This window comes from Sinocyclocheilus grahami, unplaced genomic scaffold (assembly GCF_001515645.1).
Source record: "Sinocyclocheilus grahami isolate Dianchi unplaced genomic scaffold, SAMN03320097.WGS_v1.1 scaffold655.1, whole genome shotgun sequence".
NCBI lineage: Eukaryota > Metazoa > Chordata > Actinopteri > Cypriniformes > Cyprinidae > Sinocyclocheilus > Sinocyclocheilus grahami.
In genome coordinates, this window is record NW_015505834.1 from 17775 (window position 1) to 34788 (window position 17014).

The 17014-nt window shown below is 36.7% G+C and overlaps 2 protein-coding genes across 2 annotated transcripts; both read right to left on the minus strand.

Moving 5' to 3' along the window:
* Nucleotides 1-1355: 1355 nt before the first annotated feature.
* On the minus strand, nucleotides 1356-4838 carry LOC107558685 (notch-regulated ankyrin repeat-containing protein A). Its single transcript, XM_016242341.1, has 2 exons — nucleotides 4640-4838; nucleotides 1356-4552 (listed from the first exon to the last, which is right to left on the minus strand). Exon 2 carries the CDS (start codon nucleotides 4137-4139, stop codon nucleotides 3804-3806), a length of 336 nt encoding a protein of 111 aa, XP_016097827.1. The 5' UTR covers nucleotides 4140-4552; nucleotides 4640-4838; the 3' UTR covers nucleotides 1356-3803.
* Nucleotides 4839-8561: 3723 nt separating this feature from the next.
* Nucleotides 8562-9555, minus strand: LOC107558690 (exonuclease mut-7 homolog). Its single transcript, XM_016242349.1, has 2 exons — nucleotides 9479-9555; nucleotides 8562-9254 (listed from the first exon to the last, which is right to left on the minus strand). The coding sequence occupies exons 1-2, from the start codon at nucleotides 9501-9503 to the stop codon at nucleotides 8917-8919; spliced, it is 363 nt and encodes a 120-aa protein (XP_016097835.1). The 5' UTR covers nucleotides 9504-9555; the 3' UTR covers nucleotides 8562-8916.
* Nucleotides 9556-17014: the final 7459 nt, after the last annotated feature.

Genomic DNA, 17014 nt, shown 5'->3' on the forward strand with positions numbered 1-17014 from the left:
GGCTATAATGTTCCTCTCCTTCCGAGAATCTGCAACAATTTTCATGGCCGCAAACACTTTTTTTCTCTGCATGTGTGTACTTGCACCAGAGCGAGCAATGTTGTGGGGCCTTTTTGGAACTATATGCGCACGTATGCAAAGCTGCTGACAAGAATATGTTCGTGCAAAGAGGTTGTTTTTGATCTCTGGAACACTGAAGGTATGGGAAAACGAAACATTCCAGCGCACCGAACTACAAACAAAAGAGGACAAACCTCCAAGCCTCCACTTCACATTCTCAGAGCTAGAAGAGGAGCGCGTTTCCTTTTCGCTCTCAAGTACATTCACAAAATTCTTTTTCACATTGTTGGGTTTACACGTCCCTCCCTCTCTAGCTCGCAGTGGGGGAAGGCTAGCGCGCAGAGCGACGGGACTCTGTTAAAATCATTTCCAAATTCCTGCAATGATGTGTGTCGGGACTGAGGCACATGAAGAATCTATTAGGGGGCCTCTCTATTGCACTCTGGGAAGGTGGCCAACTCAGCCGCCGGACAATGGAAATCCAGCTCAACAATAACATCCTGCCCGGGGGATGGAGGGGGGTGGAAACAGAGATGGATGCCATTGAGGTCACAGTCTTCTAGTGAGGGTTGTCTTCAAAAGCATGCAGAAAACAGCAAGCACTTGCTTGGTTCGGATTACGGTTGCAATAAACGTGGCCTCTGGACAATGTCGGACAAAGTTTTTGGCTCATTTGTGAATTTCAAAAACAAACACTCTGGACATTCCACCAATAAATCAGAGCAGGAACCGAAATGCAGTACTGAATTTTCACCGAGGTACAACTCTTGTTTCATGAAAGCATGAAATGCAGCAAACGTGACTTGATTTCTCTTGTATATCTGCCAATGTTTCAGAGTTGGCGTCCAATAGAAACTGAGGTGGAATGGAATCAGAAGATGAAGAATTAAAGTGCTCTGATGTGTTTTTTTAAATGTATGAAAAAATGCTTTGAGTCTCCCACAGAACAGAAGGGCAGAGAGCTGCTCCATGCAAAGAGTTGTAACATAAAACCCACACAAACACACAGGGAGGGGATCTGTCTTTAAAACAAAATTACCCACAACCCCCTGCACTCCTTTATCCAGCATATGAAAGGACTAGGCCAAATGAATGACAAAAAGGAGAGAATGGAAACTGGGGTCAGGTTGGCCCAAATTCTTCCTCCGAGATGGAAAGAAACGTTCACAGCCACACATTGAGGAAGGTTTAATTATTTCTTTACTGGCTTGAACACACACGCATACATAAAAATATTACAGCACTCATATTCTCACCATACATGAATCACAGTGTTACAAATGTTCAAAAAAAAAAAAAAAAAACACACACACACACACACAAACAGAAAAAGAAAAAGAAAAGCTGAAGTCAACACAAAAGAACATTCGCATCACTCACTGGAGACCCAAGATGAAAAATAACTTGGTCCACAAAAAACATTTAAAATACAACAGCACTTTTACTCATTCATATACACCTATCCAGTCATTTAACCCCCATGTCATAAATGTTATGACAAATGATGGGGTAAAACAACTATACATCGTGCAATTTATTTTTGTTACAATGATCTTACCATCACAAGTATTATTCCCCTTTATTAACATCAGGAGGAGAGCACTTCAAATAAGAAAGTGCTCCGAGATATCAGAGTTTATATATCCATATATATACTATATATGTATACACACACCCGATCACAGAGATACAAACATCTTTGCAAACGTAATGTTATACATTGTAACGCACAAACAGAGACAATATAACCTGGAGCTTTTTTTATACAATAGTATTTTGTTGTGTTCCTTTTTTCTATTTAGAAAAAATAAAATGTTGACCTGAAGTCAACGAATTAACAACAGTCATCAGTGCAATATTTTCAACAAGAGTAAAAATATCAAGTTTAAGACAAGCGATGCATATTTGTTCTGCCTATACCAATCGAATAGATGATCGTGAGAATCACATCAGTTGCATTTCCAGGTACGAGGAGTTCCCGGTTGGTTAACCAGGTTGAGCGACGGGGGCTAGAAACAACAGCAACACCACTGGACTGTGGCAAGACATGAGTATAATCACACACGCTCACACAACGGCATGGGGCTTCTCGCAAAAACAACGACAAAAAAAATTATATATCTAACTGATACTTGTCCTCATTCACTCACCGTTGGCCATTGTATCAAGAAAAAAAATTACATAAAAGCAGCATTGAAACAAACATCAGGTGCCATGACTCTTAAAGGCGGCAGGCAGTCTTTTTTTGAACGAATCTGTCGATGTTTCCTGCAACCGAAGTCATAGTCTTCTTCTCAATGTTCATACAGTCCTGCTCAGTAGTAACTATTGGTAAGCCTCAGCTCCTGCAGTTACCCGACCAGGCACTAGGGGGCGTAAAAGGCTCCACATTTATGTGCAACAAAACTCCCTGCATTTAATAGTCATGCAATGCATTTCACTTTTTGCAACTACAACATAAACCAAAAATGACAACGCAAAAATTAAGCAATCGGCTGAAATAAAACCTACATATATAATGTCTCAATTGATATTTCCGCGCTTGGCGGAAATTTTTTTTTTTTCGAATAACCAATGGATCTTAATTTTGGTTCAAGGAGATAAATTGTCCCGAGTGAAGATTGTAAAACAAAAAAAACAGGATGACAGTAAGAAAACATCAAGTAAAACGACCTGGACAGAGCCTACTGATTCTGTTGACCAAAAAAAACGAGCACTAGTGGGTAACTGAGCACAGTTAAGGAGAAGGCTTGAGAAAGAGAGCATATGATATTCGAATACTTTCAAGTCGAGGTAGCTGATGCAGAGAACCAGGATAAAAGTAGAAGGGGACGCATTTTTCCCGGGAAAAAAGGTGTACACGTGGGGGGCCGTGGCGCGGAATCTCCACACGGGACAGTTTAGCCTGTAACGAGTCCGAAGCAGCTTTAGGTCACCCTACATACTTTTACACTTAGGCTATAGTCTTAAAAATAACCACAACATAATTTAAATGCATTATCTCAATGTACCTTCATAAATAAAAAGACAAACCCAACCTGTATTCACAGTGATGACCAGGGTGTTAATTCAAAATACTGAAAGAAGATTATAAAGTGTGTCCCAAAGGCGACTTTCCTGACGTTTTGATTAACAAAAAAAAAGCGAAAGCAGCGGTTTTTAGTAACATGTTAACCATAGACATGGGTCGCACTGGCCTGAAAGCTGTGTGGAAGCCGTCTGCTAGCTGAAGGCAGAGCGCAATAGACTACTTGTACAGAGAAAGAACACAGTAAAGCTATGTGTACAGTACTTAGGAATAAGTCACTTGTTATTTCGAGGACATATTTCAGCACTGGTCACCAATGCCACACGATTTGATTGATGAAACGACTTACGGTTCGTATTAAAAGACAGTGTCTAGCCAAAACAGAGGATGGCCTTCATTCTGGAGTTCACCTCTTGCCACTATTCCAGCATTCAGCCACAGCATCAAGTGCCATCTCGATGTCTCCAGGTCAACAGGTCAAGCCCTGGTAAAGCCACACAGTCCAGATCTGATGACTTAAACATTCAATAAAAAGCTATAGTACCAACGCGCATCCCAAACAGCATGCGTTTCAGATTCTCTCATCGCCAGATCTGACACGGGAAAGAAAAAGGCTACAGCCCTCATTTGGTTTTAAGGTACAAGGGAACTCGAGCTTGGCAGATCACAACGCTAGAATGAAACGAGCCCGGTCTTTCCGCGTGCTTCTACCGGATCACCGCGCGCCGGAGGAGTACTTGGCCTTGGTGATGAGGTACAACACGATGTCCTGGCGTCCTCCGAAAGCGGCGATGTGCAGCGCGCTCCAGCCCTCCCGGTTAGCCAGCCGAATATCGGCTCCGAACTTCACCAGCAGTTTCACGAGCTCCAGGTTCCCGTCGATGACCGACTGATGCAGCGCCGTCTGTCCCTCGGGGCCGAACGAATTAACGTTAAACTCGCAGTTGGTCATGTTCTGCAGCAGCGAATGGAGCTCCTTCGTGTTGCCCTTCTTCACCGCCTCCTGGAAGACTCTCTGCGGCGCCGAGCACGATATATCCGCCTGGCTCATGGTGCTCTCCGCCGGCTTTACAGTCTCGAGTACTGGGATATTCGCGGCTTGACTGGACTAAAACCAGCTTAGGCGAGTGAGACTAGAAATAAGACGAGCGTATATATCCCAAAAAGGACAAGTAAACGACACACTTGGTGTGCAAATGCAGTCGGTGGCTATGGTATATATCCAAAGAGCTAGCGAGAAAGTTCAACCATCCACAAAGTGTAAGTCTCCGTGTGTGCGCGTCTCTCAGTAGCAGCACCAGGTTGTGGCAGAGTAGGAGCTATTTAGTGTGCGAAAGGAGGCGTGTGAGCGGCGGCGTCTCCGGTTAAGCGCATCGAGGGCCGTTAGAGAGGTCTGAGTTAACGGTAATTTACCTCAGGCAATGCGTCTCTCGCGTCCCGCGGTGGCTTATTTGGCAAGGGTGACTGAAATAAACAGAGAAACTGTTAAAACCACGGTTTCACGCTGTCGAGTAGCGGCTTCTTAACGTGAACGAGTAAAGATGTACTTACTCTTGACGTCTGGACGGGAAGAAGTGACTCCAAAACTGACGCTAGCCCGCTGCTGTTCGTCCGTCGCGCGGTCCCGGCGAGCCTCTGCCCGGAGCGGCGTTGCCAGGGGGATATTTTAGCCGAACTAGTTTGCATAACAATACGTCTCTGTAGAATCAAGTATTGTGGAATGGGAGGGCTGGGCGACGCTGATTGGCTGCGGGGTCGGCTTGAGGGCGTGGCCAAGCGGTGAAACCGAGAAATGGGCGTGGCCCAGTGCCCAAACATCCCAGTAATAAAACACCTGCGTTATTATGCTCTTCGGCGAACCAAATGGTACAGATTCGAGGGGGGAAAAAACATTATAAACAAAAACATGAAAGATGGACATAAGATAAGGCTTGGGTTTGGGTTTTATTCAGAGCCTGATCAAAATTTTGTTACACATAAATGTGACCCTGGACCACAAAACCAGTCATAAAGGTCAATATTTTGAAATTGAGATACACAAGAATAAATAAGGAATATGAGGGTGCAAAAAAAGTCAATATTGAGAAAATCGCCTTTGAAGTATATATGCAATGCATATTACTTACGTTTGGATATATTTACGTTATGAAATGTACAAAATATCTTCATGGAACATGATCTTTACTTAATATCCTAATGATTTTTGGCATTTTAAAAAATCGATCATTTTGACCCATACAATATTATTGTATTGTTGGCTGTAGCTACAAATATACCCCCAGCGACTTATGACTGTATTTGAGGTCCAGGGTCACAAATATACTTGCCTCTTTGCCATCATAAACGCAATCAGCAGGCAGTTTGGGATCTTATCTCTAAGTAATAATATATTATTATTTATTTGCAGATTGTCCAATGAATGCAGTTCAATATCCTACCCGTCTACACCAAATGGCAATGACTTCTTTATTGACGTTGCTTAAAAGTGACTCTGAACCATTATAGACTTTAGGACTTGTGAAGCAGCCTTTCCAGCTGTTTTAAGGCAATAACAACGCCTGTGCGACTTCCTGAGCGCGTCAACAGAGCTGTGCGTCGCGCTCGGCGTCAAGCATGCGCGCTGAAGTCAAAGCTGGCTCTGCGCATGCGCGGGGCAGGCAGCTGCACCGTGGGAACCGGACGAAAGCAGTGTGTGCGCAGCGCACTCGCCTTTCCTCACACGCCGCAGTTTGGCGCGGAAAGCCACACACACACACACGCAGTATACTGTGCAGACACTTCAAACATTTGATCTTCCAAACTGTTGCTTCACTAGATACTGTAACCGCTACGTTACGTTATAAACTGCACGTACTTTTTTGGGTGACTTAAGTTTTGCATATAGCCCGGACGTTTGGAGACGCGTTGAAAAGCTCTGATTCTGGAATCAGAATACACTATTTACAATATCATTTGGCATTTAAATGGAGAAATACCCGAGACTAGAGCCATTTATTCAACACATTCAACGACAACAGCAACCAAGTTTTCGTTTGTTATATTATCGTCACCATTTTATTTCCACATTTCCCAAATACTGCAGTTTTAAGATGCATATTTCAGACCGTCAAATCTAAACAGGTTTCTGAGTGAAATTATACATTCCCAACTACCTGTATTACTCTACATGAAGACACATACGATGAAATCCCTCTGCCTAACTGGTTTGGTTATAACCTCTGGCAAAAGTACTCAGAATTACTTTAGTGACACCAGATAATCAAAATGAAATGTAGGCTAATAATTAAAATTGTGTCCAGATTCAAATTCTCAGAAAACAAGACATCATACATTCATGTTTGCATCTCAAGTAAACGTTTCTTGATTTATGGATGTTTAGATATTTACATTGGAAAAATGCATCATTTAATGCCATGACTATGAATTTAAGACTTTCTGTTGTGATTTAAGACCTTTTTAGGCCTTAATTTAGGGCGAGTTAAGACTTTTAAAGATCTTTTTATAAGACCAGCAGTAACCCTGCTTCCATAAATATTTTCAAAACTATTTTATTCCTTTATCCTTTTTCTAAATACATACCCAACACATATAAACCAAGCCTGAACGGTAATTTAAAGTATCACAGTTCACAGTCAACATCAAAGCAACAAGCTATAATGAGACGCCGGCGAGCTGCAAATCCAGCCGACGCTGAGAATATCCTGCGAGCCATTTCAGATGTACAGTACTTAACAGGAAGTGTCCCATTTTTCCCACCTGGGCCCGGGTCACATTCATCAGAAACCCAAGCCGGCGAGAGCGAGCCAGCTAAAAACTCCTCCCGACGTCATTAAAGATTAATACGGTTCATAAAAGCTCTGTGGCATCTAAACTTCCGAATGCTTTCAGATTAACCCTGGACTGATCAAACCTTCACATTCAGTGAAAATATTTGGTGTTTGGTAGCCGCGCGGAGGCATTTGGCCTGAAGCTCTTCAAAGATCAGCCAGCGCAGAAGTGGGGGGAGAGAGCAGGCAGAGGCCCCTGAGTCACTGGCCGGGGATACTGCGGGACTAGCATGACGTCTCAATAGAGGGAGGGCCTTCAGAGTCCAATTCAGCCCCAGTACCACGTGTTCAAGGAGCGTGGGAAAGAGGCGAGCTTTTCTTCCCAGCAAAGAAAGAGCTAGTATCGAATAACAGAAGCGCAGAACAGGGCTAGGTAGAGCTCCTACTGCAAGCAGACAAGATTATCTCCGGCAAATGCAAACACTCAGAGCTACGGTTACAGTCAACACTTTGATACTTAGATTGAGGGAGCACACATTTAAAAGAGGAAATGGCTCTGTTTGAGCGTGGCTTGACTGAACTTGGAAGGAGGACTGACTGTATGCAGCCCATCCTGTTATGAACTTGCAAAGCATCCTCAAAAACTTGGAACGAAAATAGCGTCTGGCGTGAATTCAGCAGCGCTGTCTTTGGGGAACCCAAGCATGCTTTTTTTTAAAGTTTTGACAGATTTACAAATGGAGATATGACTTAAAGACTAAACATAAACAACGTTCGTTCTGAAAAAAGGAAGTCAAGAAAATATAACTTTTTTTGTTGTTGGTTTTTAGAGATAATTGCAAGAGAGATAACATGCTAAATATTATGATAGATTGTTTTAGAAAAACAAATAGAGAAAAAATGGCTAAATATGTTGCACACAAAGATTGTGGGAATCTGTTCATTAAGTGTTGTTAACCATTTATGGCATTAAGTATATTATTATGTGTAAAACTAATTTAGATCTTAAAAAGCTTTTTTTAAATAAAGGAAAAAATGGCTAAAAAGAGTGAAATATCTTGTCATTTTTGGGGGTTAATGTATATTGTGTAAAACTAATTTAGATCTTAAATAAAATAAAAAAAAAGTAAAAAAATGTGTATAAATCTTTTATTAAAATTAAAGTCTTGCCATAAACTAATGTAAATCCTGTTTTTAATAACAACTTGTGATTAATCTTCGTAAAGTGTTATTAAAACACTTATGATTTATGAACTATTTTAAGAGATTTGTAAACAATTTATGGCATTAAGTATATTATTATAATGTGTAAAACAAATTCAAATCTTAAAAAAGTTTTTTTTTTTTTTTTTAAATATACAGTAACAAATAGCTAAACAAGATTACGTGCAAAAATGAAATGAATATCTTGTCATTTTGGGGGGGTTAATGTAAACATTTTATGGAATTAAGTATATTATTGTGTAAAACAAACTTAAATATAAGTTTAAAAAAAATAGTTTTTGTGTAAAATAAAATCAAATGAATTCTGTGGGATTAAACCAATGTAAATCCTGTTTTTAATAACAATTTGTGTCCAAACTTTTCATAAAGTGTTGTTAAAACAGTTAACACTTATGATTTACGAACAATTTAGGAGGTTTGCAAACATTTTATGGCATTAATTACATATTAGTTAAAACCAAAAACAAAACAGAGTAACAAATGTCTAAACAAGATGTTGTGCAAAAATGAAAATGAAAGACGCGTGTCATCTTATGGCGTTAGTCCAATATAAATCCTGCTTTTAATAACAATTTATGACTAATCATTTCATAAAGTGTTATTAAAAAGTTATTTTTTTCAGGTTTCAGGAGGGATAGCATCAAGTATATAATTGCATTGTGGAAAACAAATGTACACAGGACAATTTTGTTTACAGTGCAAAACACAATGAAACCTTCCAAAAGGTTGCTATGACACAGTGTAGCAAATAAAAACACCTCCATAAAAAAGAATTTAAAAAAATCAGATGCATGGAGAAAAAAAAAGAAAAAAGAACCTGGAGTTTCCCTGTCGATCTCAAGCTTTTGATGCTGCGTCTTCACTGACGTGCAAGAGCTCTTGGAACTGCGACAGCACCCGGTCAAAGTGCGTCCCCTCCCAGAACACCTTTCCACAGCCGGTGCAGATGAAGTACACTGGAATCCGGGGCAGGAGGCCTGGGGGCACGGTCTCCAGCTGAACTTCAGCCCCGCTGGGGAATTTGAAGGTCTGGGGGTCCAGGGCGGTACGTGGGGCCCAGCAGCAGTGAGGGGTGAACTCGGGGCCCTCTGGGGGCCTCCAGCTATTGTATTCAGCTTGTGTTTCGTCCTGCGGCTTGCAGTCGTCCCGCTTAGATACGATGTCTTGAAGGAGACCTTTTAAGAGAAAGAAAAGGCGAATAGAAGCAAGAAGGCAGCTTTACGTTAAATGATGCTGCTGACGAAACCAAGGATTTAGGCAACATACTGTTACAAGTAAACGCTAATTAAAATGAAAAATGTAAAAATGGTGGAAAATCTGTACAGTAAATACATTTGAAAATATACATTCAAATACGTGCTGTATTGGCATGGGAAACAATTGGAAAAGAAGTGGCAACCTCTCTCTTTCATCATGCGGGTCATATCCTCTCTGGACAGCTTCAAGTACTCATTACAGTTGCAAGCCTAGAAGAAAGGTGACAGAAAAAACACATTAGTATGTAATAAAACACGACGTGACCAAGTAAATAAATTCAGCAGCAAGATGTTAAATCAAGTGTTAGATGATAAAATATTTTTTTATCTATTGATATATAATACAGGCAGTATACACACATTACTTCTAAATAGCTTTAATACTTTTTATAGCCTACTTAATTACTCTTTTTTTTATTATTATTTCTTTTTTTTATAATTTAGAGTCATCATCAAAACTTCAGAATAACTGCTCATATTATGGTATTTATGGAAAATATGTGACCCTGGACCACAAAACCAGTGTAAAAATGGTGGAAAATCTGTACAGTAAATACATTTGAAAATATACATTCAAATACGTGCTGTATTGGCATGGGAAACAATTGGAAAAGAAGTGGCAACCTCTCTCTTTCATCATGCGGGTCATATCCTCTCTGGACAGCTTCAAGTACTCATTACAGTTGCAAGCCTAGAAGAAAGGTGACAGAAAAAACACATTAGTATGTAATAAAACACGACGTGACCAAGTAAATAAATTCAGCAGCAAGATGTTAAATCAAGTGTTAGATGATAAAATATTTTATTATCTATTGATATATAATACAGGCAGTATACACACATTACTTCTAAATAGCTTTAATACTTTTTATAGCCTACTTAATTACTCTTTTTTTTTTTTTTTTTTTTATAATTTAGAGTCATCATCAAAACTTCAGAATAACTGCTCATATTATGGTATTTATGGAAAATATGTGACCCTGGACCACAAAACCAGTCTTATGTAGCACGGGTATATTTGTAGCAATAACCAAAAAAATACATTGTATGGGTCAAAATTATCGATTTTTCTTTTATGCCAAAAATCATTAGGATATTAAGTAAAATTATGTTCCATGAAGACACTTTGTAAATTTCCTACCGTAAATAGATCAAAACGTCATTTTTGATTAGTAATATGCATTGCCAAAGACTTAATTTAGACAGTTTAAAGGCGATTTTCTCGATATTTTGATTTTTTTTTTTTGCACCCTCAGATTCCAGATTTTCAAATAGTTGTATCTCGGCCAAATATTGTCCTATCTTAACAAACCATACATCAATGGAAAGCTTATTTATTCATCTTGCAGAAGATGTATTAATCTCAATTTCGAAAAATGGACCCTTATGACTGGTTTTGTGGTCCAGGGTCACATTTATGGTAAATTTGCTAAATATTAAAATTTTTGACAAGTTCACATAAATGCCACACTTGTTTTTCCTTGACTATATGACCCGATGTATCCATTAACAGCACATAAAAAAAGCAAAACATATTCATACATATAATAGCGTTCAAATGTTTGGGGTTTTTAAAGGTATGATACCATTACAATTTAAAAGAACTGTTTTCCATGTGAATTTGTTCATTCCTCCAGCCTTCAGTGTCACATGATCCTTCAGAAATCATTCTAATATGCTGATTTGCAGCTCAAGAAACATTTATTCATGTTGAAAACAGCTGCTTCATATATTTGTAGAAACTGCCAGATTTGTCTTTTGATGAATGGGAAGAGCATTTATTTTAAACAGATTTTTTTTAAACTTTATAAATATCTTTACCATCATTTTTCATCAAATGAATGTGTCCTTGCGGAATTAAAATATGAATTTCTTTAAAAATAAATCCTGCTGAGCCCAAACTTTTGAACTGTACTGTATATATACAGCAGTAATGGTAGGTTGCAAACTAGACTCTTATATATTTCAAATAGTCTAGTAGTTCCCATGCTAAACTCTCTCATTCACACACACACACACCAGTGACGCAGGCTAGGTGTGAGGTTAGAAGTTTGCGTCGCCTCTCTTGATTTCACACCTCAGTGTGGCTTCTGTCTCATCCTCAGCGAGGAACCCATTCCCACTCTTTCAGACAACACACAGGCGCTAAAAGCCTCGTCACTGAACTCAGCAACACCAGCCAGACTCACGCTGAACGCAACACTGACAATTCAGGCGGTCAACTCATTACACTGGAATGCTTCTCACACAAACTGAAACTGAAATCAAAAGACTGCTCGGTTTTAAAGGAATAGTGACATTTTGTCACATTTACTCACTCATGCTTTCATTACTTCTAAAAGTGTAAATTTGGAAGAAAACAACTTCATAATAGTATATGACTGTCGAATTCCAACAAGGACCAAAATATAAGTCAACATAACTCATATGCTATATTCCATATAGGTTTCTGTGTTTACAACTATCATATGACTGAAGAAGCCATGAACACAAATGAAATTTCTCCTTTTAAATATAGAATATGGGTTTGGAACAACATGAAGGTAAATAAATGTTAATAAATATACACTAATGACCAAAATATTTTGAATACTTAAAAAATGTTTTAAATATTTTTGAAAGAAATATTATGCTCACCAAGGCTGCCTTTATTTGGCCACAATTATAGTAAAAACAGTAATATTGTGAAATATTATTATAATTTAAAATAACTGTTTTCTATTTGTATATATTGTAAAAAATAATTAATTCTTGTGATGTAAAGCTGAATTTTCAGTATCATTACTCCAGTCTTCAGTGTCACATGATCCTTCAGAAATCATTCAAATATGCTGATTTACTGCTGAAGAAACTAAATATTCAGCAAGGAAACGTTAAATTTATCAAAAGTAACAAAAGTGATGATATGTTACAAAAGATTTCTATTTCAAATAAATGCTGTTCTTTTGAACTGGTGAAAAAAGCACCAGTTCCCACAAAAATATGAAGCAAATGGTCAGTGATAAGAATCATTATTAATAACGGACCACCAATAATAATTCATAATAAAATCAGCATATTATTACGATTTCTGAAGGATCATGCGACACTAAAGACTGGAGTAATGATGCTGAAAACTCAGCTTTAATAAATTGCATTTCAAACTAAAAAAATATATTTTAAATTGTAATAATATTTCACAATATTAGGACTTATGCAGTATTTCTAATTTAAAAAAAATGAAGCCTTGTTGAACATAAGTGACAAAACATTACAAAAATAATAATAATTCCAAACTTTTGACAGGTAGTGTGAATGATATCTCATAAACATTCAGATTTAATACTGAATCCATTTAGAATTCAGTTTAAACTATACATGATTTTGCATACGCACACACAAACACAAGGTGCTGTGAAAAGGCATGTTGTCCAGTTCCCACAAAAATATGAAGCAAATGGTCAGTGATAAGAATCATTATTAATAACGGACCACCAATAATAATTCATAATAAAATCAGCATATTATTACGATTTCTGAAGGATCATGCGACACTAAAGACTGGAGTAATGATGCTGAAAACTCAGCTTTAATAAATTGCATTTCAAACTAAAAAAATATATTTTAAATTGTAATAATATTTCACAATATTAGGACTTATGCAGTATTTCTAATTTTAAAAAAATGAAGCCTTGATGAACATAAGTGACAAAACATTACAAAAATAATAATAATTCCAAACTTTTGACCGGTAGTGTGAATGATATCTCATAAACATTCAGATTTAATACTGAATCCATTTAGAATTCAGTTTAAACTATACATGATTTTGCATACGCACACACAAACACAAGGTGCTGTGAAAAGGCATGTTGTGTGTGTGTGTGTGTGTGTGTGTGTGTGTGAGAGGGACAGGCTCACTCTCACGCTCTCTCCATTCCACCTTGAGTGATCTCTTCCCACACACTGCGCAAAACACACCAGCAACTATTTACCCAACTCCAGAGTTTCCCATGCAAAAGCAAGTCAAACCTGCTCCGCCAACTCTTCACACTCGCGCTCTTTCTCCATCTGTGTTTGTCTCCAAAACCACGCGTGTGAGTTTTGCTTCTAACCCTGCGAGGCGTGACCAGACCAAACCCTATGGCAAATATGTCACATGTGCTGCTGTTGCGGGTCCAGCTATGATCTTCTCCATGACCGTCAGCCACTAGTGCTTTCCTGCTCACAGTCACATTTCTGTGCAACATACTGTAATTAGGTAGGCATCACTAGTGTATCACTAGTGCATGTGATGCAGATTTTCAGTGGGGTTTTGCACCAGTGGGCAAGCCAGTGACAAAACATCCCCCAGTCGTCGCCGTTTGCCCCTGATTCGGAAAACAACTGATGAAGAGATAGATTTTATCGCAGCTGGTTAGGTCACGCTTGGGAAACTCTGGAGTGTTAAACAGCCTAACTCGTCCTGCTCTGTTTGTGATGTGGACATGAAAGAACGTGGTCTGGAAAAGGAAATGAATACTTGAAAAAATGTTTTTAAGAGATTAAGGCTACACGCATACTTAATAAAACTAAAAATGCAGTGTGACTTAGTGTGATTATCAACTCACAAATGCTGTGATTTCATTAAATAAATATATGCACTGCATGAATCTAACGTTATAATTTGCATGTGGGAATGCAACATGCACCAATCTTTTACCTAAATGGTTGGCTTTATGAAGCTTTAAAGGTCTTTCTGCAGTTTTCCATCAAAATAAAATCTCAGTTGTTTAACTCTTTTTAAAGTTAAACTGCCATAAATATTAGTATTGTAATTTTACAGTTGTAGTGAAAAAAATATATATATTTTTTATTTTACAGTGAAATATTACAATAGCATATTGCTTATTTTGTTTCATAATTATTCAATTTATTAATTTAAATAATCATTTTTAATACTTTTATTTAGTAATAATAATAACTAAGTATTAGTCATACTGATATATAAATCACAAACTATTTTTCATAATCAAAAAGCTCAATGGTTTAACTTCTGAAAATGAAGAAATTAAGATATAAATAATATTGCAATTCTATAGTTGTATTGTGAAAATTGTTCTTTTTCAGTGAAATATTAGAATAGTAATATTTATTTAGTGTAATACATTTATTTCATATATAATACTTGGATTTAGTAATAGTAATAATTTCTATAATTATAGTTATACTGATATATAAATCACAAAATATAGCTGAATAGTTTAACTTTTGAAAGTAAAGAAATTTGAATAAATATTAGTATTGTAATGTTATAGTTTTCTTTTATAGTGCAGTATTACAATAGTAATATCTTTTTATTTTGTTTCTGAATTGTATTTTGTGTTTTATTTAATATTTTTATTTAGTACTAATAATAATTACTATAATTAATATAGTCGTACTGATATATAAATCACCAAAATATTTTCACAATCAAAAAGCTCACTGGTTTCAATTTTGAAAATGAAGAATTTAGGACCGGCATAAATATTAATAATGCAATTTTACAGTTTACAAAAAATAAAATAAAAATTCACACAAGTGAAATATTACAATAATAATGTTTTTTTCATAATAATAATAATTATAATTATAGTCATACTGATATATAAAATCACAAAAAATCATCATCAAAAAGCTCAATAGTTTAACTTTTGAAAATGAAGAAATGAAGATAAACATTAACGATAAATATTAGTATTGTCTACAGTTGTATAGTGAAAAAAAATTATTTTCTTTTACAGTGAAATATTAAAATAGTAATATCGGTTTTGTTTGATCATTTTATTTCATATTTAATACTTCTATTTAGTAAGAATAACAACAACTGCTATAATTATAGTCATACTGATATATAAATCACAAAAAAATATTTTTATAATCAATTTTTGGGGCCAAATTGTGCAGCTCTACAAACACACGCACAACAAACCTAGAGCAGTTTTTAGTTTTCCTGGTCAGTGATTAAACGGGGAAATATCCCATAAAACTAAATTTTAGAAGGGACACAAGTCATAATTATTGCGGATGGGCTCTTTTGATCTGGACCAGTAAAGCAACCACCTAAAACCTTCTAAAAAAAACACCCTGAACACACTAGCAACCGCTTAGCAAGATGCCAAGAGCAGCAACAGCACAGCAAACCCTGGTAACTAAATAACATCCAAGCATCCAAGTTCTGGAGCTTGCCTTCATCATTTCTTCAAAACATGTAGTAACTAGGTTAGTCACTGAGCTCGTGTTGTGGTGCCTCAGGTAAAGAGTTGACAGGTGACTGTATGCACAGCGCAGTGCCGAGTATGTGTTCCAGCCTCAGACAAGCTAAACGTTTCCAATTAGAGAGTCGAGCTCGAGAGAAGCCAGAGGTAGAGAGCTGGGGGAGGGGAGCGGAGGGATATATTCATTTGGACTCGCACACACTCCGTCCGTCCCCCCCCCCCTCTCTCTCTCACTGCCGCTCCCATGGGAAAATCCTGCACTGCATTCAGACGGCGGGCTTGTGCTGTGGCTGGGTCACGTGATCACGAGTCTGACCAATGAGAGGAGGCTGCTATGATTCAAACAGAAGCAGAGGCAGGTAAGCGTGGGAACAGATTCTTGCCCTGCCGGCACAGCAAACCTCGCCGTTTGACACACTTGTTGCAAGCATGGGCGGTCAATAACAAGATCACTAGCTTCTTGAGAAATGTAGATTGCGTTCGGTGGGAAAACTAATTGGGGTTGGCATTGGGAAACATTTTACAATAAGGTTCCATTTGTTAACATTAGTTAACTAGTTAATAACTAATTAATGTAGTTAATAACTAATGATGAAAAATACTTTTATTTATCTTAGTTATTGCTAATTTTAAAATTCACTAAATACATTTAAATCAAATGCTGTATCTATTAATATTATTTTATATGATTTGAGCTTACATAAACTAGCAAGGAGTTGTATTTTTATTAACTGAAGTAAACAAAAATGATTAAATACTGTAACAAACATATTACCCATTGTTAGGTAATGTTAATTAATTCATTAAATAATGTTAACTAACTTTATTGTAAAGTATTAGCAATTTTGTTTTAAAATCACTTCAACTGAACCAAAATTATTACAGTTTATTTTTTTCATATTTATTAGTGCTGTCAAACGATTAATCGCGATTAATCGCATCCAAAATAAAAGTGTTTGTTTACATATTATATGTGTGTATATTTATTATGTATAAATAAATACACACACATGAATGTATATATTTTGAAAATATTTACACGTTTATACATTTATGTATTCATATACTTTATATTATATATAAATATATTTAATATATAAACATAACATTTTTTAACTTAAATATATACATGCATGTGTTTGCAATTATATAGACATAATAAATATACACAGCACACACACATATATTATGTAAACAAAAACTTTTATTTTGGATGCGATTAATCATTTGACAGCACTAATATATATAGTATTTTTTTAAATTACATTAATCAAATCAATGCCAAACAAAAACTTAGATTCAGAATACAATAAAATTTAACAAAGGAATGAATTGCTACCAAAACTGAAAAAAAGAAGAAAAAAAAAGATAAATGACACAAAGGAAGAACTATAATATAATATAATACAATACTTTACAATGAGGTTCCATTTGTTAAAATTAGTTAAACAATAAAACATA